The 24,715-nt window shown below is 44.0% G+C and overlaps 2 protein-coding genes across 2 annotated transcripts in view; one reads left to right on the top strand and one right to left on the bottom strand.

The window, feature by feature from the left end:
* LOC144827832 (fish-egg lectin-like) overlaps positions 1 to 14,288 on the top strand; it is a 219,561-nt gene extending 205,273 nt beyond the window's left edge. Inside the window, exon 3 of the mRNA XM_078685998.1 lies at positions 14,153 to 14,288. Within this exon, the coding sequence (XP_078542124.1) occupies positions 14,153 to 14,288 (136 nt within the window). The remainder of the gene's footprint in view (positions 1 to 14,152) is intronic.
* A 364-nt stretch (positions 14,289 to 14,652) lies between these two features.
* LOC144827831 (uromodulin-like) overlaps positions 14,653 to 24,715 on the bottom strand; it is a 242,742-nt gene continuing 232,679 nt past the window's right edge. Inside the window, exons 7-8 of the mRNA XM_078685997.1 lie at positions 17,921 to 18,080; positions 14,653 to 14,790 (exon numbers count right to left, since the gene is read on the bottom strand). Coding sequence (XP_078542123.1) covers positions 14,653 to 14,790; positions 17,921 to 18,080 — 298 coding nt within the window. The remainder of the gene's footprint in view (positions 14,791 to 17,920; positions 18,081 to 24,715) is intronic.

The following is a 24,715-nucleotide window of genomic DNA, read 5'->3' as shown; positions in this document are numbered from 1 at the left end:
CCAGGTGTTTACACTTAGCTAACCTCTTTCTGGCTGAAATCCCTAGGATTCATTAGTCCAGAATGAGAGGCAGGTCCTTTTCATTTGTGACCTTCATTTTGGAACAAACTCCATTTAGAGTTACAGTGCATTTCAGCTACCCCCCAGTTTTGGAAGCAACTGAAAACATGGCTTTTTAAGGAATATTAGTGTTACTTCTCTCACTTACAAATTATTGGAGGTGCATAGTGCCTGGACACTCCTTGGGGTGATAGTGTGCTTTAGAAATGTCTTTTACATTACATACTCTAGCAACAATGCACTACTGGTGACGCAACCACCATGCTGTTCTGATGCGGGTCTGGTAATGCTATAGAGAGGCTCACCAGCAGAGCCACAACGCACTACTGATGCAGCGCCCACTGTGATATCATGATCCTGGCCCAGTAGTGCTATAGAGAGATTCATCAGCAGTGCTACAATGCACTACGGATGTCGCACCCACAGTGCTGTCATGATGCTATAGACAGACTCACTAGCAGTACTACAATGCACTACTGATGCCCGGCCCACAGTGATCTCATGATCCTGGCCCGGTGGTGCTATATAGAGACTCCCCAGCAACGCACCAGGACTGTCACTGTGATGGTCCCCTGCACAGCCTTGCAGGCTGCTCATGATTTTCCCAGGACCCATTCTCCTTCAATGTCGACCAAGAGTAACGTCAGGAGTAATCGCGAGGCCACAGTGATACGCTAGTGAACACCATAACCATATCGCTCCATGTTTTAGAAACTAAGGGCTAGATATAGGTGGCCCATTACTGGTTGGTAAACCTTGAAATTCAGTAAATTTCAGGTGTATTTATTTATTTATTTATTTATTTAACTTATATAGCGCGTTATAACCACCGGGGTCTCTAAGCGCTGTTTGTCCAGATATACATGATAAGGTGTAGCATTCACTGATCCCATTTCTGCGCCTAGGAGCTGCTCCATGCTTGCTTGAAGAGTACAGTTTTTAATTTCCTCCTGAAGGACAATAGATTACTTTCCTTCCGAAGCTCTGGGGCCAATTTGTTCCACAGGGCTGGGAGTGTGTTAGAGAAAGCACGACCCCCCACCGTGGTCAATTTAAAACGGGATTGGGACAGAAGGGTAGCATCAGACGAGCGCAAAGTCCTTCCAGGTATGTAGGGGAATAGACGGGATTTCACATAGCTTGGAGCTTTGCCGTACAGCGCCTTGTGTACGATGCACATTCCTTTAAAGACAATCCTCTGGCGGATCGGGAGCCAGTGTAACTCCTGCATCAGGGGGGACGAACGGGCGGATCTAGGTTTTTTATAGATCAGCCTAGCTGCATCGTTCATAACCCCCGGTTTACCGAACGGTATTGAGCCATTTGCTATGTAGGGGAGTTTTGGTAAATACCGAATCGGTATTTACCGATTCTGTATTTACCGAATCATCATTTACCGATTCGGTATTTACCGAACCGGTGAATGACATGTAGAAAGCACTTTGAAGAGTGCTTCTGTGCTTTAAGGATTCGTTATTTACCACCAACTATTAGTTGGTGGTAAATAACGAATACCTCGTAAATGCAAATCTGTGCATTTACACCAGTGCCATGTGGCAGACATACATGCCCTTAGGGCATGTATGTCTGCCACATGTGCACATAAGCACTATTCAAGGGTGACAGGGTGTCAATGTGACACCCTGTCACCCTTGACTCTTTCCCTAGTTTACCAAATCAGTATTTACCGATTCGGTAATTGACATTCATTCCTATTTACTACATAGCATTTACCGATTCTAAAATACTGAATCGGTAAAATTCGGTATTTTAGAATCGGTAAATACTATTTACCTACATCTGGCCCCTAATTACATTGTTTCAAACATCCCAATCTTCTGATAAAAAATTTAGTTTTCGCATATGTTTTTGTTTGTGAAGTAAATCAGATATTTCATATTTTGTGTATTCATGTGATGTTCACTTATTTCTGTATTTTTGTGTATTGTTTTGAGTTTCAAATCATAGAAATTGCTCAGGGGGAGGTCTCTGGTCACATCAGGATTCGCCGATGGACCACCGAAGGCAAAATGTCAAGAAGCAGCAGTCGATGAGAGTTGGAAACATCAAGTAGAGCTGAAATAAAATCATTAAACAAAATATTTTCTCTGATAAAAAGAGGTGTGGAAACCACCAGGTGTTTGGAAATCCTGTTGTGAGTCAGGAATATAAGAACTGATTATGGGAGGAAACTGGCCGTGCAATGCATCATGGGTAGTGGGAGCTTCTGGAGGCTTAAAGAGACAGACGCTTAATTTCTCAGCTTTCCACTGCAAGCCCACCAAGCTGTACTTTTCCTTAAATGATAAACAGATTTTTTTTTTAAATCTGAAAGTCTTAAAAAAGCCTTTTTCTAAAAATATATTAGTGTATATTTCAGGAATAACATTCATTGGACAGGCTTCCGAAGGGTGCTGCTCAACGCATGAAAGTATGCGCATTGGCGTCCTATGTACAACATTCTGTGGAAAGTTATTCAACATTAAGTTTTCTACGGTTCATACTCTCTCTGGGGAATCATTCTGACAATTATGTTTTCAAGGAAGATACCTGTGATGCAGAAGGAGGGAAGACTACAAGTGAGTAAGCATTTCATTTTTCTGAAACATTTTTTTTCTAAAAAGGAAGCAATTTAGAAGAGAACATACAAGCACATATTGGGGTGATTTATGATTCTCACATTATGTTTGCAAATTCTTTTAACATTTTTATTAACTCTGTTACTTCAAAGAGATAATCTCTTCATTATTTTTTTGACTCCTTTTTACATTCCAGACGAAATTATCTCTTTTTTCATACTCAATTAACAGTTTCTTAACAATAAGTGAAAGCTCCTAGGATGCAATAAGTTATTACAGGTACTTGTTTTACAGTAAAGTTTTCTATTCATACCCTTTTCATTAATACTAACTACCACATCTTCAAATAATGAAGAAAGGTTTGTAGCAGTTGACCCATCAGGATCAAAACAGCATACACTAGCCTGTCTGTATCAGCTAGCTCACAGTGCCACTATAATCCCCTCTTACCGAGGAAAGAATAGATTCTGGCACCCTCAGAACATGACAACCTGATCCCTCAAGCTACATTTTGCTCGGTCACTCGTGCGCACTAAGTTTGTCTCAGAGCGATACACAGAATAAACAGGCTGGACATTTTCAATAAGAATTTGTTGAACAGTTCTTATTCTAGTGTAGAATAGATGAGCTGCAACAACCATTAGACAGTAGCAGAGATATATGATCAGAAGTATTACGAAAGTAAAGGGATGGTAAAGTTCTACCATTTTGTAATATATATACAAGTATTCAGAAACAACGTGAACGGACCCACTAAAGATGACTCTACTACAAATATTGGAGTGCCAGGGACCTCTTGGGTTTGTAAGAAGAACCCTCACCCACCAACCTAGGTGGTGACATGCTTAATCATTGGGTTCCCAACTGGGTAGCCGAATGCTACCCGCAGGGCTTCGACCCCTGAGTTACACCAAACTGTTTTTTTTCGTTGGTGTGTAGTGCTCAAAAAATTGTGAAATAAAAAATATCTCTGGGATTCCTTACTGACCAATTTTTTATTCTCAGCAGCCCAGGATATGGTTAAGAGAGCAGAGGGATAAAAAGAAGACTAGTAATTGGTCTTCATTATCCTACTGGTCGACATGTTTCAGCCTCGTAAAAATATTAAGGAGGCTTTCTTCAGGACCAAACAGTGTGAAATTGTGTGAAGTAGTGAGGTAGTGGCAAAAATAAGCCACGTGCAATATTTGCAGCACACAGGATAAGGTGTGCTGGGCATGCAGCACACAATTATATATAAAACACATGATAAAAAGTGTGTACTCCTACGACGCCTCCCGAACTAAATGTACCTAAATGTACCTAGCATCTGTGTAGGTGTTATGCCAAGAATCCCTCTAGGATCTAGTCAACCCCATTAACTGAGAATGAGAGAATATGGGATCCCATCCTGGTCTCAAGTTAGATACCCCGCAAGGGATGTTAGACCACTGTGAGCTGGAATATCTGCATGTAGGACCCTCAGCGTCTCTGGTCAGTGTGTCAGCCGGGAAGTCTTGGTCTCCTCTGACCTTCTAAGCAAGATGTGATATATATATACCCATAGGTCTCCTCAGGGATCCTACCTCGCTGTGTTACTGTGTCGGCCTAAAGGTTGACGTTGGGCCTCAACTTTATACAGAGATATTATACAGGAGATGTCCGTCCTGCTGTTAGTCCTGCTGTGTTTCCAAGAAACCTCATGCATAATGTATGAGATTCGAACTAGGGAAAACCCACATTCTGAATGCAGTTTCCTATCTAGTAAAAAGGTCAGTCCCTAAGAACTGTTATGTATGTAATGTAGGGAAGAATATAGGTGAAACGTTGCAATGTTACCTGCGCCTATTTAGGGTACCTATATGGAATATAACAGTTCCGACGCTCAATCAGGACATGCCCCCTCCTCTAAAAGGATATATAACTATGACCGTATCGCATCAGCACAATTTCTCCGGAGCACACTAGAATGTGCATTTTTATTTCCTGATAGTCTTTGGAGGTGCCCGGCTCCTTAACAACATGAGCACCATATTGGGTGAACTGCAGCCCAATTGAAATGAAATGAAATGAAATGAAATTGGGTTTATAAAGCGCATGGCTGCCCTCGAGCGTCCCAGCGCTGTTAAAATAATAAACAATAATGATAATAGCAGAGAACTCAGGAAGGGAAAGATCTAGGATGTGTTAGGGAAAAGGAAGGTTTTAAGTGCCTTTCTAAATTTCGGATAGGAGGGTTCCATCCGGAGCTCCCTAGGAAGTGCATTCCATTTTTTTGCCGCATTCAACGAGAACCGGCGGCCTCCTGAACGTGCTTTCCTCACTCTAGGGGTGGTGGCCAGGTTTTCTCCCTCGGACCGCAGGGATCGGGCTGGTTTATAGGGGCAAATCATGTCTCTCAAGGCCGGAGGGCCTTTGCCTTGCAATGTTTTGTGAGCGATGCAGAGTGATTTAAAGGAGATTCGCTCCTGAATTGGGAGCCAGTGGAGGGCTCTTAACAGAGGTTTGGATGAGGCCCGCCTTGATGCCCCCATGAGCAGCCGGGCTGCGGCGTTCTGTACTCGCTGAAGAGTATTAATGGAGGCCTGAGGTGCAGCCAAGAAGAGGGTGTTACCATAATCCAATCTAGATAGGATTAGACCCTGGATAAGTAACTTTCTTGATTGGAAAGGCAAAAGAGGGAGTACCTTCCGCACTGCTCGGAGAAGGCCAAAGCAACCTCCGGCAACTTTCTCTGCATGGGTCTTAAACGTTAATTGAGGTTCAAACCAAACCCCAAGACTTTTAATTTTTTCCTTGGGTGGGGGGAGTTCACCCATGCAGGGGGGCCAAAGCTCAGCGGGCAAAGATGTCGCTTGACTACCCAGAAGCATGATCTCTGTCTTAGCTCCATTTAATTTGAGCTTAGAATCAGTCATCCACACGGAGACTGCAGTTAGACATTTAAAGAGATCATCTGGGCATCCCCCTTGGCGTGCCAGCGAGACGACAAGTTGTGTGTCGTCTGCGTAGCTGATGGATTTGATCCCAAAGGGGGCAATTATCTCCTCTAACGGGGCCATGTAAACATTAAACAGTGTGGGGCTCAGGGAGGAGCCCTGAGGAACCCCACACTGAAGAGGAGTGGATTTAGACATGGAACCATTTTCCCATATCCTGAAAGATCGTTTTTCCAGAAATGATTCCAGCCATTTGAGGGCAGATCCTGTGATGCCCAAGTTGGCGAGACGTTTGATCAGGGTTATATGGTCCACGGTGTCGAATGCAGCGCTTAGATCCAGGAGGATCAGAGCCGCTGATCCCCCTGAGTCTAAGATGCATCTGGCCTCCTCTGTCACCGCTACGAGGGCCGTGTCGGTACCCTGGCCTGGGCGAAAGCCTGTTTGAGAGCTGCTCAATAGACTATTAGTCTCTAGAAAACCAGAGAGCTGCCTATTCGCCAGTTTTTCAGCCACTTTGCCCAATCCCGGGAGCAGGGAGATAGGGCGAAAGTTGGCCAAATCCGAGGTGTCTAAACCCGGTTTCTTTAAGAGCGCTTTGATTTTTGCCTGTTTCCTGCTCGGGGGGACAATGCCTGTGGTAAATGAAATGTTTAGCAGTTCTGTGGCCATAGGGGCTATGGTGCATCGGGGCAGGGTCGGAAGGGGAACCACTTTTTATGTTCGAGAGAGTGGTGCAAAAGTCTTCCCTGGTTATAGCGCTAAACGCTTTAAATTGAGGACTAGTAGGCGCGATGGAAACGGCTTCGATAGAAGGTGTTGCAGGAGATTGAGGGAGGCTGTCAAGAATTTTCTGTATCTTTCCATCGAAGAAGTCTGCTAGTTGTATTCATTTTATGGATTTGTACTCAAATATATTTTTGTTTTCAAAGTTTTGTTACCAGTAGCAACACCCTAAGAGGAGCGTAGATGTTTTGTAGGTGTTGCTGGGCCTCAGTTCATAGTCCCATTTGATTTTGCCAGTCCTTCTGCTGTCCTGTTCTCCTCAGAGTATGCCATCCTCCTCTAAGAGGGTATTTAAATATGGTTGTTTTGTGTCCACACAGTGGACTCTCACACTCCCCCATTGTATCTGCCTTCATCTGACCTCTCTGACAGTCTCTCCCGTGCTGATATGCCACAACTGTAACAAAGCTATAATAAATCTGTCTCTGCACTCACTAACTGTCCCATATGACTTGACCCCTGCAAAAAAAAGGGGAACTACAATACACCTTGCACTAATTAATGCCAGCTTCCTGCCCAAACACAAGTTTGAAATGCTGACTTGGTCGACAGCGAACACCTTGAGGCAGTGGTTCCCAAACGTTTTTGACCCATGGCTCCCATGACCTAATTGGCAGTTGGCCGTGGCTCCCCATCATTTTTTTACCGGTGGGCGGGTGGGGGGGATAAAAGTCCAACCTCGGGAGAACTTCCTGTTGCCTTCCTTAAATTAATTGGGATGCAATGAAGGTATTATAATCATAATTGTAACAAAATAAAAAGATAACAGTTGTTTAATAAAAGCTCGTTAAGTGAGAAAAGATGCAAGATTAATAGACAAATATGCTTTCATGGCACTGTTTTTTAACCACACAACAATATTTTCAAATGCTGAAAATACAGCCCTGCACACACATACCATTGCAGCAAATGTAACAACACCCACACCAATTCAGCACATGCTGTGTAGCACATACAGCACTTCAAAAGTGCAGTGGAGCACATGTAAGTCAATGAAAAGACAGCAGATGCAACAGAGAGCACGCACATATTTTTTGGCTGTCCTGCTGACCCTAGGTGTCAGTCTTGGTGGCCGGCAGCCATGGCCCCTCCATTAGATGCTTCGTCCAAGGCCAAGAATCTTGGGGTGCAGATCGATAATGGCCTCACTTTGAAGCCTCAGATTCTTAGTCTTGTGGGGAAGTGTTTTGGCCTCCTCAAGATGCTTAGAAAATTTCTTCCTTTACTTTCCCTGGACCATAGGAAAACTACTGTGCAGGCCTTGATAGGTTCCCGTTTAGACTACGCCAAAGTGCTTTATCTCGGCCTACTGGAGTATCTTATTGCACGCCTGCAAGTTGTCCAAAACTCGGCTGCACGTGCCATTCTAGGCTTCCATCGGAGAGCTAGTGCCACCGACTCATTGAAAACCCTTCATTGGCTTCCAATCCGTAAACGGATTGTTTTCAAGGCACTTACACTTACTTTCAAAGCGCTCCATGGTTTCGGTGCCAATTACATCAGGAAGCGGTTGGCCTTTAACCAACCTTTTAGACCGCTGCGGTCAGCTTCGCTGCACTTGGCGTCTGTTCCGGTCATCAAACGTGCACGCATAGGCGGTCGTTCCTTCCGATGTACGGCACCCCTACTGTGGAATGCCCTGCCAGTTCTCTTGAGAAGAAATACTACTTTGTTAACTTTTAGGAAGGATTTAAAGCACTGGCTGTTTGTTCAATAGGCTACTTACCTGGGTTGTTTGTTCCTGTCTTCTGCATTGGGTTTTGAAGCGCCGGGACACTCCCTGGAGTAGCGGAGCCCTCTATAAAACTAATTTTAACATAACATAACATAACATGCTCCAGTGATGCAAAGTGTGTGCCTGGTCCCAAACCCTTATTTATGCCAGCTGCTGCTTTCAGTAGCTTTTGGTGCTAAGACCCACTCTGAGAAAATCGAACATTGAGTTTGGTCTGTCGTAATCAGTATCACCAACATTATTTGTACACTAAAAAGGCGGGCTTCACGGAGCTCATTAAAATAAAGAAATCGTGATAAGAAGGCTTATGATTTCTTTAACAAGGTCCGTGGAGCCCGCCTTTTCAGTGGAAAAATGATGCTGGTTATACTACTATTATTTATAATGCCATGCCGCTCCACTGCCCACCCTCAGTTCTGTGTGTTACGGAGCTCCAGTGTATGTATTCATGAGCATCTGTATGTGCCCTATGGCGACCCTGCCAGTGACTTGTGTGAGAAATATGATCCTGAGAACTCCCTAACTGCCAACTGAAACCTTTGTACTTTACTAACGATCATAAGGATATTATCATTCACTCACTCACAGTGTGCTTTAGTGGACTAAAAAAAACTGATTGTATGTGTACAAATAAACAGTGCACATGAAATACAAAGGGGCAGATTTACTTTAACTGGCGCATCCCCAGGGATGCACCAGTTAATGTGCGCCACAGTGTGCCACAGCTCCGCCACCCATGGTGCGCCGCATTTACAATGCGGCGCACCATGGTGCAAGGCAGGGAAGATGCGTGACGCATCTTTCGGCGTACGGGTGGCGCATTGCTGGAGTCATGTCACAAGTGCGACGCAACTCCTGCAATGCACAGGTGCCACCCATACAATGCATGGTGCATCACCCTTACGCCTGCTTCAAGCAGGCGTAAGGAATTGACGTAGAAAGTGACTCGGTGAAATCTTGTAGATTTCACGGAGTCACTTTCCAGGGGCGTTCCTGCGACGGAACGCCCACCCCTGCACCGTAACGCCTACATGAAACCTGACGCAGGTTTCATGTGGCGCAGGGCCTTTCACCGTGACGCATCTCCATAGATGCGTCACGTTGTAAATGCCTCGTAGGGATGCGCCACGTTTACGCCGCCTTGCGTGATGCAACAACGGCGTAAACGTGGCGCAAGGGCCTCATAAATCTGCCCCTAAGTATTGGTTTGGATTCCACCTCACAGAACAATCTTTAATAAAACCTTGGTTATACTACACCCTGGCAGGGTCTGTTAAAGGCACAAAAAGGGTGTGCATTGGTTACCAGGGCGCCACTCTCATCTGGTCAAAGAAGTGAAACACGAAACAAGTGGGTTTATTTTGAAGAAGGGGAAAAAAAGGATATCTGCTCCAGATGTTAGCACCTGTGACATTATTTTGCAAATGAAATATTGGAGAATCATGAACAGATTTTTTGCTGGACTTATAAATAACCACCCCTGGGAAAGAATTAGGATACTGCATTACTAAACGTCCGACTCCGGATGATTTGGTGCATGGAGCCGGGGTCCAGTGGAGGCAGCTGGGTTTTAAGCCCTCTGAACAACCTAGCCTGAAATATTACACGGAGATTCGCTCATGAGTAAGTGCGCCTTGGAAAGAAGGGCTGGAAGCCCTTCTGAACTAGAAAACTTACCTGCAGCTCGGTTTATCTGTTCTGCTTTCTCTCCTTCAGAAGCCAAAACTTGGGACTCGTTTCTTGCTTTCTGCCAGGTTTGCTAGACTGCTATGTGAAAAGCAGACACTAGATGGCAGCACACGCCAAGAATTTAATGACAAACGACGTGTAGACTCTCGTCTGGAAATGCAATGAATACAGAGGCATTTAGCGGACCAGAAAAGTGTGATTTTGAAACTGTGCTTGTTGCGCGGCGCCCCTGTCTAGGTTTTATGGCGCACTGGGGTGCCGCAGCGCACAGATTGGGAACCACAACCTTGGGGCTGTATTCATTACCAAAACCTGGGCAGATGAGGCCTGCAAACCAGACTTCACAGTAGCTGTCCCCAAGGGCTATTCACTTTTTAGGTCGAGCCTATAGCGGCAGCGGCTACTTGCTTCGCGAGGCATGCAGTATTCAGTATGGAGTGGAAGCTCTGTGGAAGCTCTGTCCACTTTCCACCCATCTTTTTAATGGGCTTAGTTCTTAAATGCTGCCTTCTGATTGGTTTTAGGCTTGTTAGTCCCTCCTTATGATGGGCCTGTCGTAATTTGTATCCTTCCATGGCTACTGGCCCCTTTACTTTGAGTGTTGCGCAGTATTTTGTATCTATACTAAGAGCACTATTTTCTTCCCGTGCCTCCCCCTCCCGTAGTCCATGCCTTCTCGGCACCCCTCCTCTGCTGATGACTCCCAATTGTTAGTCACAGCCTTCAACAGTGACCCGACTGGACCCTTACAATTTCCAGTTAGTCTTTGGATGAGCAAACACTTCTTAAAACTCAAATCTGGGCAAGAGGTGACACTGTATGGGAACCTCTCTCCTCCCTGGTCCTCAACCTGGTGGCCAGATGTGCTTGCCCCCCAATCCCTGTTTTAAAAGCCAAAAACCTGGTAGTTATTATTGATGACAAACTCAATCTCGGAGCCCAAGTTTTGTCAGTGGTATCTTCATCCTATCATTCGATCAGGATGATCAGAAAGATCTAAACCTACATTCCAGATTGATGCAGGAAAAACTTGATCGCTGCTTCAGTTCTCTCAAAGCTGGACTACTATAATGGCCTCTATATGAATCTACAAGAAAAGCATCCCACTAGACTTTAGCACGTTCAAAACGCTGCAGTTAGAATGATCCTGGATCTCCTAAAATTTCACTCACTTGCCCCTGATTTCCAAAAGCTGCACTGGGTCCCTGTTCATACCCGGGTGAGATTCACAGCCCCCTGCCTGGCACACAAGGATTTCTACCACACAGGACCACAATTGTTAAGGCATGCCTTTTGGTGGTACACTCCCAAAAGACCACTTCATTCTACAGGATTCAATACTCTTGTGATTCTCAGATTCAAGAAACCCAGCGGTGAAGGTAGAATCTTTGCTGTCATTTAAATTGAAATGTGGAACAGCTTTCTGGCCCACATTAGAACCATCCCATCCCCCCTCACATTTAGGAAGGGGATTATGGCCTGGCTTTTTAACAACTAAGGGGTCCATTGGCGATCCGTCCGCCAAACTTGCCCGTCCGCCACCTTTTTTCCCCCGCCATGTTATAATGGCCGGGGGGACCGTGGCGGACGGGAAGACCGTCCGCCGCTTTTCCGCTGTGGTCGGTTTGCGACCGTGGCAGAAAAGCTCTAATATGGTGGCGGTGTCTATCAGACATCGCCAGCCATATGAGGATGGCCTGAGGGGAATGCCGCCACAAAAAGGCATACGGTTCCTGCTTTGGCGGCCCGTTGCGAGCCCCCAGGGTGAAGGGGGGCATGGGATGTGCACATGGGGGGTACCTATGGTACCCCCCTGCGTTTCACAGCACAATATGGCAGACAACACGCGGTGCCTGTCATGTTGCGCTGTGAAACGCACAACATGCATTTTTCACATTGCGGCGGCACGTGCTTTATACACCGTCCGCCGCAATGTTAAAAATGCGGGATGCACCCGCCACTGTGGCGGGTGCATCCTAATTGGGGGCACGGTTCCTCCACCCTTGTGGCGGACGGTACCTGCCCCAGACATCCTAATCAACCCCTAGGTCGTGCCAACTTTAGCGTGTTCATGTTTAGTCACCCTAGGGTATTTGTGCGCTTTAGAAATCTTTTTAGCATAACATGACTGAGGCATGCTGCTCTTCTCTGACTGGAACATCTCTTTAGCAAGCATATTGTAATGAATAGCTAATATATGCTCCAGGCAAGCCAGCTTTGAGTATGTCTGCTCTCCAAAGGAGGGTTCACCTGTGATCACGATCATGTTCCTATTTTTTCCGGCCTGCAAAACGAGCATTCCCAAGATTATGCTTGGACAATCAGCAGCTCATACCTCGTTGGCCTATTTCTGCTCTCCTGCTCTCTACCCTACTAGTCTACTAGAATGGCCAGATTGATATTTGGACCAGTATCCAGCTCTAACAAACTGGATGATACGTACTGGGGACGGCAGGTTGTAATTTTATCCTTGATGGCCGATATGAGCCTGACAAGTTTTTCTAGGCACAGAGCTACATGCTATCATGGATGAAGCTCTGACCCTGGACTCTCTTCTAAAAGACCTAGGAACCTGAAGCACTTTTCTTCATCTAGAAGCATCCTTTGCAAAAGGAAAGCACCAGTATCTCTCTAGGACTTGCTTGGATGCATTTCTGAGAAGGCAGTGTTTTCCAACAAACCAAGGAATGTTGGGCAGACATTAAGTGGGCATGAAGACAACAGTGTACACAGAATTGAAAGAGACTGCCTGGTAGGTAGACTCATCCTGCATCATCAACATATTTTCCCAATGAGACCCCTTCTTTTGACCATGTATAGCTCTTGCATTGTATATCATTTATGCTGAAAGAATGTCTAGTGATACTTGAACCCAGAACCTGGGGTCTATGCATAGTACTCCATGATCCATCAATTGGGAATCAAAGTAGCTTTGTAGTTCTAGTAATCCATCAAAATTGTCTCCAAATGACCAGGAGACGCCTAAAGAAAAGAAAAAATATTTCCTACTATTGAGTCCTAAGAAAAAGCTCTGCAAAGCTTCCCAGTACCGCTAACCTAGTGAAAATCACAAGGCAAACCAGATGCACCAGATAATCTGGGCTGTGCGAAAATATAATTAGGAGTCATTGACACCATGGACTATATGGGTGATGCAAAATGTGCCATGAGAACATCACTGGTGACTTTTTCACTTAAATAAACAAAACACATCATTTCCTTCACATGGCTCAGGGTTCAGCATTCCCAACTACCCTGTAAGTCCCAATGAGGGCTAATATGAAGCTTCATGCCCATTTGAAGAGGCCAGATACATTCATTCGAATGCCCCCCTTTATCACTCGGTGTGCACAAAATAGAAGAATAGGTAGGGCTCTGGCAGTGATAGAAGCTCCCGGACTTAGGCTCCATTTTCCAGCCCACTGTACCACTTGAAGCCCAGGTCATGGTCCAGCAAGCCCAGGCAGGGCATCCCTGTTTTGTTGAATGAAAAATCTCTGAACGGACCCAAAATAAGATCTTTGGAGGGCCAAGGTTTGTAAGACCCTGGCCCTGGTCTCCCTTTCCTGGACTGCTATGTCAGTGAGAGCCTGGAACTGGGTCCTGCTGTCCCAGGCAGGGCTCCCCTGCTTGGTTGTGAGAAAAAGCACCAATGGGACATAGTTATGACAGAGTATCCCCAGAGTTCCATGCCTGAGGCGCAGCCCAGAGTCAGAGATTCAAACTTGGGGAGCACCGGGTCCCTTCAAGGGGGAGTGGAAATTGAATCATAAGACATGTGAGACCAGATGGCTGTCCTTCAAGCTCATGCATCAGGTTGAGCTTGCTGGGCCATCTGGTCGCACAAGGAATTAATGGCGTGCCCAGATTGCTAGGCCTGCTCCAGAAGTCCAGGTGACGACTCATTTGAATCTTTGAGCCCACCCCTGGATGTAGGCGGTCGGATACATTCTCTCAAATCTATTCCTTGTCACTTAGTGTGCACGGATTACAAGACAGACAGGCAGCTTTCGTTCATATTAGTAGGGACAAGGGGCCCGATTCACAGAATGAACTTAAGACTAAATCCTAAACTTACTACTATTTTGGTATTCACAGAATGAACTTACTACTTTTGGTATTCACAGAAGTTAGGATTTTGTCTTAAGTCTGTCTTAAGTCTGTCTTAAGACAAACTTAAGACAAAATCCTAACTTCTGTGAATACCAAAAGTAGTAAGTTCATTCTGTGAATACCAAAATAGTAGTAAGTTTAGGATTTAGTCTTAAGTTCATTCTGTGAATCGGGCCCACAGTGTCTGGTCATCTAGTCGGCCTCCGCATATGAGAGCAGGTAGGTGTGATGAATCAGCAATTTCTCATGATCCCTTATTCTATTCTTTCCAGTGGGGGAGTGTTTTGCACTTCAACTGAGACTGATGCTGGTGGCAGAGATCTGTGGGTCATCAATCTCTACATAAAAGTAGGCTTCTTCCTCTGTGGCCTGGGTCTTTCTCAAGTGTGGACTTTTACACAGCAATAGATATTATATTGCGTGAACTAGACCCGAAACATCGGGTATCAGAGCACTTTACATAACACCAGTTTTGTTACATCATTAATTTTTGTTAGACACATGGAGATTAAGTGATTTGCCCAGAATCATAGGATGCTGAGTGTCGTTGCTGATACACGAACCTGGTACCCCAGCTTCGAGGGTGCTCGCTCCAGCAAAAAAGCTACATCCTCTCCCCTACTTGTCAGTTTCCACATCACTATGGACCACATGAAACTCATACTTTTCTATCCCACAACCACTTACATATAACAAGAAACACCTACAAAACTTGCTGTGTTATAGCAGATAGTAAATAATTGCATAGCAAGGTGTATCGGGGGTAGGCTTCTTATGTAGTTAACACTGACCACTCCCCAGCAGTACAATGTGAGACAATATGTAAGCAATGGTTTATACCTGAAATCCCAATTGGAGCCATTTTAATAGTTACAGTGTCTTCATTTGCAGAACGAGATGAAGATGAACACTAGAAAGGAATAAAAACATATAGTTTATTTAGGTTTTAACCTCACATTTGAGCCTTCAGAATTCTCGCTCAGCCACAAAAGCCAATGTCACACTCGTCCTTGACACCCCTAATTTCTGCTATCAAATCACATTTTGCATCATGACCCAGCACACTCCTCACATTTGGTATTCCTATCAACCCTAACCTTCACATCTGGAATACAAACTATTCAAATGCTTCCACTATGCCCAGTATTAAAATCACTCTTTGCACCATTTGTCTCTAACAGGTTCTCACATTCAGCAACTCTTCACTTTCAATTACTCTTCACAAGGGGCACATAATGGGATTAAGATCCTACTTCTCACTCAAAAGCGACTCACTCAGTCAGTTGGCTGACCTTCTGTGTGGCTACAGCAAAGAAAATAACTGTGTGGTGGTTCCTACTACAGTGGGTGATGAACTGTAAGTGCTCCCTGAGGTCCTGGATGCCTTAGAAGTGGCCAAGAGGGGCTGCAACAGGATCTCTGAGACTTGAAAAATGTTTGGATGTCAGGAGCTTCATAGGGATCTTGTGGCAAAGTTATTTGATTTCAAGTGAACCTCATCAGATATATTTTGAGGAGTGCTGTGCTGGAGGATTTTGAGCTCCATTGAACTGACTAGAACATGGCTAAATTGGAAAGTAGAAATCTTGACTAAGCAAAGGTGTGAAAAGTATCCGACCAATAGCTAAATTGGGATTTTGTCCACTATGAGCGTTTCTCATCAAAACCAAAGGCCTCTGAGAGACCTCATACAATAGTTATCCACCTTTGAAAGGACTTTATCGTATATATCTTGCAGCCTTGTCCTGCTGGAGGATTTTGATTTGCATTTCGAAGAATAAAAAAAAAGTTAACATTTTTGACTGGGTTGACCCTCTTGCTTCATCGCTGTTGGCCTGATATCACACCCAGGTTTTTTTCAACTGCATGCATTGAATTCTTATTAGTGCTTTAATTGTTCTTGGTGCTTTTTGCCTTAAATTATTTGAAAAGTATCTATATCTCCAGTTCCTCCCTTTGTTTTTTTTTGTCATTTTCGTGTATTTGTACTGATTACATATTCTCTGTTTTCTACAAGAGATTTTTACTGTGCTGTTTTGTCTTTTTTTACTGTTGATACTGACAAATACATTATATATTTGCCAGTTAGGCTTGTCTGCTCATATGATTGCTAGTGGTTCAGCCCAGGTTTAAATAATAAAAAATGAGCTAATCTAATAAGTTGGTGATCTTGGGGCATATTATCAAGACTCGTTGATAAAATTATCGCCGCTTTATCGGCAAGAAATTGCCGATAAAGTGGCGATAATGGGCTTGATAATATGCTCTATGGAATTCCAATCGAAGCTCATGTTAAATGTCCTTCACATCTAACATGAGCTTCGATTGGAATTCCATAGAGCATATTATCAAGCCCATTATCGCGACTTTATCGGCAGTTTCCTGCCGATATAGCAGCGATAATTTTATTGCAGAGTCTTGATATTATGCCTCCTTATTCTCTGTGGTGAACTTGCATCCATCCCAATGAATAATGCACTGTATTACAATTACCTCAACACCAGGCTGAATAATACACAAGGTTATTTACCGTAAATACAGTATGCGCAGTATTCATGGCTATTTGCCTTAATAATAAGCTTATTAGTACTTTTTATTACTTATTTATAATACTTAACCACCACGCTGCACCGTTGTTAGACCTGGCAATATTGGCATGAGTCTACCTTCCATGTTTTGCTGTTGCCTCCTGTATTTTTGACCTGTTTTTGCTGGTCTAGATGCTTTGGGCACTCTGCCACTGCTATTCAGTGCCACAGTGCAAGTGCTCCCTATTGTAAAGTATTGTATTGGATTAGTGACTCCATGATTAGTTCATTTGATTTAATTGTCAGACCCTAGTACAGTGTACCAGGTGTGTCCAGGGCCTGGAAATCAAATTCTGCTGGTGTGCTTGCAGCACTGGTTGTGCGTCCACAGAAGCAGCTTGCAAAGTGTGTCTCAGGCCTGCCACTGCAGAGCCTGTGTGCAGTCAGGTACTGCAATGTTGACGGGACCCACCTGCATATCGAGAGAGATATGTAGGAGAGGAGCACCTGGGACCTGAATAGTGGCCCATACAATTTCAACAATATCAATTTACACAATATTGATTGCAATAACACCACCAAAATAATTACATTTTCACTAATAAATGATACAAAAATCACTTTTAATGCAAAACAATTATTTAAAATGAACCTAAAATATTTTATACACATGTTTCAATTAAATCCATTTTCCATTTTGATCAGCTTTATTCTACAGCTAAGTAATAAAAGCAAGTACGAAAATAAAATATATGACAGTGAAATATAAATTCCACAAATCGATACAAAATTAATTCTAGTATGAGAGCCTTCCAATCGCAACTTACAAAAATTGATTATTTAAAAAAAAAAAACACTAATTCAATGTAAATGAAATATAAATATATTAGGGCAACAAAATACTTACAATTCGCCCCAATAAATTATACAACCAAACAGATAGATATATAAATATACAAACACACATACACACACGCGCGCGCACACCCATACAAACACACACATAGAGTGGGGGACGGTGTGTGCCAGCAAGAGCTATGTGGAAAGTTTTAGGGTGAAAAAGGGGGTGTCCTAAAATGTGTTTTCCTCATGTTAATTCCCTTAGAGATTTTAGACATGACTACAGTCCGAACCGCAGGGTAGAATTTGAGCTCTTGGTCCAGAATCAGCCCTTTTTGTTATTTTGTGTAAATCAATACAGTATTTTACAAGATATTTAAAGAAAAACACATTTGTATATATTTGGTCGCAAAGACTTCAGCATGCTACATAACATGCAAAGTGTAAGTACCAAACTCTATTAAAGTCATAACACAACACAATAAAAATCCCAACCCAATTTTGAAAAAAAGAGCATAGTTGATTCTGTTTGCACATTTGTGCGTAAAGTCCCACTGGTTGTGCCAGTAACTCACTGTGACTGTGCTCACACCTGCTTCTACTTACACTCTTGCATCTTCTTGTTTAATACATTATTTACATACATTTTCTGCATCAACCTTCATCACTTACCTGGCAGGTATTTGATGGTGTGATTGGGCACAGGGACACATCACACCTCATGTATACTTCAGACTGCTCTTTAAAGATGAAGGTCTCTATCTCAAACATGACTTGCAGGGACAGGCCATTCTGAATCACATGTACGTTCACGTCCTGGGTCACAGCACAGCTGCAAAGAGAAGAGCATTGTGAAGCTAGAATTAAATTACAGCTTGTAAAGCAAAATGCTCTTTAAAGGCAGCTGACCCACACTGTGTGCATCAGTGCCATGGAAGGCCATTGGGTGGGATGTCTTTATTGTGCAGATATTGTGCATGTGTACAGAAGTGAAAGAGATTTTCGGCCCTTTTTATGAAGTCAAAACTGAGGTCTAACAAAGTACTTTGGGGGTCATTACGATGGCGGACGGACATCAGTCCGTCCACCATGGTCCCGGGGATTGGGACCGGCCACCTATAAGGCGGCGGTCCCGCAAGTGGAATTACAATGCGGCCGCCACCATGGTGACCGCTTATGGCATATTTAACATTGCTGCAGGAAGGAATTTTGTACTGTATGCAATGTTTGTCTTTTTAAATTGTTAGTGTGTTTTTGTGGACCTCTGTGGGAGTTCCAAAACAAAATAAATAAATTGAATTGAATTGAACATTGCTGCAGCACATGTCACAATGTTAAAGATGTGATGTTTGCATTTCCCTGCACTACATGGCAGGGACCATGCGGTGCCTGCCACATGGTGCAGGGAAATATAGCAGGGCTAGGGAGTAATGCAAACCAAGCATTTAACTCGTCCTCTTAGACAGGAGGATTTACCAATTAGCAACAACCACCTATCAATTAACTGGAATAACTCACACACAAGGTGTGCAAAGTCCTTTCCCATTTGGATGGAATAAATGTAAGAGGGCACCAAAGGTGCTCCCCAAGTGCACAAACAATCAGCTCCTGCACAAGGGGGGCCCGCAACGGACCCCCACTGTCAATCCCGGCCAACCTTTCCATGGCGGGGGAACTGCCATGGAAAGGCTGTGGGATGCAGCATCCTAATGTGGAGGACGGTGCCTGCTAGGTGCCACCCTCATTCTAGGGATGCGGGGTGGGTCTGACAGGCATTCTTAAAGGATGCCTCTGTCGAATAGGCTTTGCGTGCACCAGCACACCTCCCGCCATCCGTATCTAGCGGGCAGGGAATGGGCTTATGATGGCAGTGAACGCGCTGCCAGCAGCCTGGCGGTGGCACGTTCACCGCCGTAGTAAACAGGCCCATAGTTCTCAGGATGGGTTTGGTTCTCAATATTTTATCAGTAACTTGATTATGAAATGATTTCCTTCTTGTATAAAACAAATTCAATCAATCATATAGCTTTACTTTGACATCCAGTGCCATTAAAGCAATAAAAATGAACTGATCATGATGCGATTTTATTTGAATTCAAACAGGTAAAACAACATCAACACAAACCTAAGCCCAAGACCATGATAACCACTACGGCCTGGAAAAATATCAGCAGCCTAGAGCTAGGAAGTCTCCTGAAAGTCACAGCCCACTCCCTGCTATCAAGTGTACAGGAAGCCACGACCACCTACACAGAGTGGGTAGATTCCCCTTGTGGGAAATTAGCTCTGGCCAAAAGGTGCACTTCCAAGCGGGCATTCCCACCAGCCCCTTGGTACTCAGACAATCTAAAAGTGCACAAACTCGGCTGCAAGCTTCGAGAGCGGGCCTGGAGGAGAGTGTATATTAATACAGATAAAGAGGCTTACAAAGCAAGTCTTAGACTTTATAAAAAAACTTCTTCTTGACACCAAAAGGACATGTTTTGGAGATCAGATCAGGAAGGCCAAATCCTCCTCCAAAAACTTTTTTAACCTATCACCAAACTCACGGCCTCTACTAACCCGAGGACACATAGCAGCCCCGAATTCTGTGAACTACTTGCCTCCTTATTTTTGCAAAAGGTGGAAACCATCTTCTCCTCCTTTACGAATCAGACAATAGAGGTTAATAAGGTCTCAGCCATAGGGTTGCTTTAGGACAGCAGACTCACTGCCACATTAGACTGCTCTATGCCACTGGATTCACAAGGGGCCATTAAACTGTTACCTCTGCTATAGACACTATAGCCCCCATGAAAAGCATGAAATCAGCCTGACATAAACCTTCCGCCCCTTGGTTCATGCAGGAATTGCAAGCAGAAAAAAGCTGCTGCAAAAGGCTGTCGTGTATTTCTATAGGTTCTGAATCGATCCCCCTATTCCTGACCCTATTCTGGTTAAACTTACTAGCTAGTTAACTAACAGTCAAGTCAGCCCATGAGGCAAGTAATCCCCCATGATGCAGATACCGTTATCTGACGCAGTCACACTACGGCACAGGAACGTGTTATCTGATTAGGTCATAACGCTTGAGATCTAATTAGACAAGCGACATTCCTCCAGCCCCTGATAAGGCATACGACGTTCTCATAACAAATCAAACCTATGACAACCTGGATAATCCGTGCGGCCATTGTTTTGATTTCACAGAGAACTTTAGTAAAGAATGTGCTAACGAGCAAGTCGTATGACATCTTTATTGACGTACCTATGTCCATCCTTACGTCAATCCCGGCACCTTTAAGGTATAAATATTGCCGACCTTGCCCTATGCAAAACACACGCGTGGTGACAAGACGGAGCAGCCATACTTGCCGAAGCAGAGAGCAGAAGCAGACTCCGCAGGCAGCAGCCCCGCCTTCCTGACGCGCTGAGAGACGCGCTGCTATCTCAAGCCGAGAGACCCAGCACCGGCGCTTCCGGGTAGCCCTCGCAGGCAGCCTGGAATATCGAGAGCAGAGAAAGAGATACCATTCCTCATTCATCCTAAATTCCAGGTACAGAACTGAATAACCCCTCCTAGAGAATTCTTTAGTTATTTACTTGGCAAAAACAAACTTAACTTAAACTGTAACTTTCTATTCCCGCCCACGCATTAGACTTAGGTCAGGTACACGGGGTAGGCGTATTTAGAAACACCAGTTGAGTGCGTTTAGTCAAATGTATATGTGTATGTAAATATATTTTAATCATTTTAAACATCATATGGCTCAGAAACCATATCAATGTTTTTACAGTATTATTTTATACTATTGCTTCTAATGTATGCACTTTACTTAACTATAAGTATCGCAATAATATCGATCCATTTCTCTTGTACGAGAAAAGAGACTGATCAATAAATAACATCTTTTATTGAACACGCCCGTCTCTTCCTTTTCTCTACATTCTGATGAGACTAAGAATGCACGTACTGACTGAGTAAAATAATTGCCTTGTGCTCACACGACTCTTGAGATTGACTCTTGATTAGGGGAGAGCAAAGTTGTCATGTTCTATGGTTGTCAGAAACTAAATCCCTTCTTGTCTAATCAGGGAAGTTAATCCTTCCTTGAACATTCGAGAAAGTTTCTAGCGAACTCTGAGCTTAGCTGGCAAACCCAAAAATTAAGTCTAGTATCGACAGTAGTAGACCTAGTTAACGTCTGGCCTAGGCCTTTACTGCTGTAGGTACTATTCCAATGCGCAGAGCCTATTGGGAAAATAGGAGCTACACTACAAGGCTTGAGTGGACATGGCGAAAAACCTACAGTTCTGAGATGAAAAACACCTACAGGCAAGCAGTGAACCAATTTCATAAGCTAAAACGTACTTGCATAAAAAATCATATAGCTAATCAAATCAAACTATCAGACAATTCTACTAAAGAAGTCTTTAAATTTGTCCAAAACTTTATGAAACCAGAGACTATGAAAAATAACATCACCTTGCCTGTTAACCTTCGTGAAAATCTTTTGATTTTTTTCCATGAAAAAATCCAAGATATCTATGCCTCATTCACTGAGACCCCTAAAACACATTCACCCCGCCCACAGAAACCTGGTCAGATTTCTGCCCGATCATCCCTGATACCTCTCTCAGGCTTCTGGAAAAAGGCCCACATGCATCATTGTGACATTTTGCACTTCCTAATTTGCGAAAAATAAGGAATCGCAAATTAAGAAGTGCAAAATGCTATGCATCATTATTTTCGGTATTCATTTGGGATTCGGTAAAAATCGCAATTTTTACCGAATCCCAAATGAATACCGAATTCTTAAGTACATTTTCGCAATTCCCATTGATTCCTATGGGCCAAAAGGCCCATAGGAGTCAATGGGAAGGCATCAGCAAATTGCGAGTGGCACTTAGAAAATTTCATGGGTGCAGGGGGGGGTCCAAAGGACCCCCCCTGCACCCCTGAAATGTATTTTTCGCATCATGTTTCACACACACATGTCCTAAGGACATGTGTGTGTGAAACATGAATGTTGAAAAAAAAAAAAATTCACCATTTTAAACACTTTTTCCAAATTTACCGAGTGGTTCAACCACTCGGTAAATTTGGCACCCTAACTGCGAATTTCCTCTTGTAAAAGTAATGATGCATTGCTTTTAAGAAATCGCACCTTGCGACTTCTTAAAAGCACCCGCAATTTTAGAACTCGCAACAATGTTACGAATTCTAAAATTGCTTCATGCATCCCAAAAAGCACTTTTGCATTCGCAAACGGCCGATTTTAAGGAATCGCACCGTTTGCGACTACAAAAATGCTTGATGCATGTGGGCCAAAATCCGGATCCCCTGCCCAGTGGGGTTTTTCAAACTATTCGCCCATTTGATCAACCCTCCTTTAAATTTGCTTTGGAACACATCATCAAAATTAGCCACTTACCCGTCCAAATGGAAAACTGCACTGATCCAACCTATCCTCAAAAAAGAGGATGAAGACCCAGCCATACTAAAACATTTTAGACTCATCTCCTTACTGCCAGCACCAGCTAAAGTTCTGGAGAAAGGGGTGCAGAACCATGCATTGGTTACTTAGCCTACACTGGCTGCGGGTTAGGAAACTAACGGAATTCAAGTCACTCACCCTTTCTTACAGGGCAGTAAATGGAGTGAGCCCCCACTATCTACGAAAAAGAATCCACAAATCACACCAAATAAGGAACTTAAGGTCCAATCATTTAGAACTTCTCTTCACCCCTCGCTTTGCCAAAGCTAGAATGGGATCTACACTCATTTCATTCAAGACCATGATCCTTTGGAATGCCCTACCCGTACAAATCAGAAAGGCCAATTCAGAGCCTAGCTTCCGGAAGTTACTGAAGACCTGGCTTTTTAATCTCCCATAGCACCATGCAGGCTCCAACAGGCTGACCTCTTGCTCCTCTTGTCTCCTCTACCAGCACCGAGACACTCCCATTGGGGGTAGCCACGCGCTTTATAAGCTATAAATAATAATAATAATAACTGTTGTCTGAGATTCAATCTGGATCCCCTTTGGACCCATGCCCAGCATCCGTGATCAAACAAGTCCCAGCCATTTTTGGGGTAGCCCTTACCCCACTGTTTAACACCATTTTGAATTCCGACATTTCCCCAAATTCTGGAAACCAGCATTGATCCTTCCACTACTAAAAAAGTCTAATCTGGTTCCAAAAGACCGATTTCACATCTTCATTTGCTGGCAAAAATGATTGAGAAGGCCACGAATGGCCAACTCAGCATGTTTCTTCAGACTAACTGTCTGTTGGACCCTATGCAGTTTGGCTTCCGTGCTGAACAAAGCACTGAGCTGGCTTTGATTAAATCCACAGAGGAAATCAGAGAGGCCTTGGACCAGGGAGGCACTACGATATTGATCATGCTGGATCTCTTGCTGTGCTTCGATACGGTCCACCATGAAGTCTTGAATGACCGTTTATCCGAAAGGGGGGTCCAAGGAAAGGGGTGGGATCTCCTGAGGTCCTTTTTTACCGATAGGATACAAACGGTGGACCTGGGTAAAGACAGATCCAAGCCTTTTTTCTCTTCCGTGCGGGGTGCAGCAGGGGTCATCCCTTATTCCCACTTTATTTAATGTATATGTGTCACCACTGGGCAGCCCTGATTAAATCCTTTGGGTTCCAACTGACCGCTGAGACATGCAAATTGTGTTGTCTCTTCAGCATGGTAAAGAAGTGGAGATGGGATCTAGATGCCATGACTGCATGCAAGGTATCGCGGGCTGGATGTCATCAAGCTGCCTGAAACTTAATGTAGGAGTTTATCATATTTAGTAATATCACAAATCTTTGGATGCCGGAATGGTGGCCAAATTTAATGGGCATGCTTCCGGCCCCTACCGAAAAGACTAAGAACCTGGGGGTGATTTTTAATGCTAAACTCTCTTTTGGTGACCAGATAAGTGGGGTTGTTTCAACCAGCTTTTACCTCTTCAGACTCTTGAGGAAAATAAAATTCCTCCTTCCTGAAGATAGCCTGAAGACAGCAGTCACAGCACATATTCTGTCACGACTGGATTACTGCAATAGTCTCTATTTGAACATCCAAAAGAGACATTTGAACAGACTCCAGATCATACAGGTTGGGAAGCCAGGCTGCTAGGTTTGTCTCTGCGAGGAAGGGACTTTGAGACCTTCATTGGCTCCCTGTGAAACAACGTGCACAATTCAAGGCCCTTTGCACCATTTTTAAGGCCCTAAAGGGTATTGGTCCTGTTTATCTGAAACAATGCATACAATGGTACGTTCCTGGAAGAGCGTTGCGTTCCTCGGAAGCAAAACAAGTAATCGTTCCTCGTACCAAGAAAAACAGTTGGTGTGGCAAGAGTTTTCTCCACCGTGCCACAAAGGCTTGAAACAGCTTACCCTCGCACCTCAGAAATTCTACTGAGCTCCTCTCCCTCAGGAAGGGACTGAAGACCTGGCTCTTTCCTTAAA

This window comes from Lissotriton helveticus, chromosome 4_1 (genome assembly GCF_964261635.1).
Source record: "Lissotriton helveticus chromosome 4_1, aLisHel1.1, whole genome shotgun sequence".
Classification (NCBI taxonomy): domain Eukaryota; kingdom Metazoa; phylum Chordata; class Amphibia; order Caudata; family Salamandridae; genus Lissotriton; species Lissotriton helveticus.
Note: the sequence above shows the minus strand (reverse complement) of the source record. Positions and strands in the feature narration are given on the sequence as shown.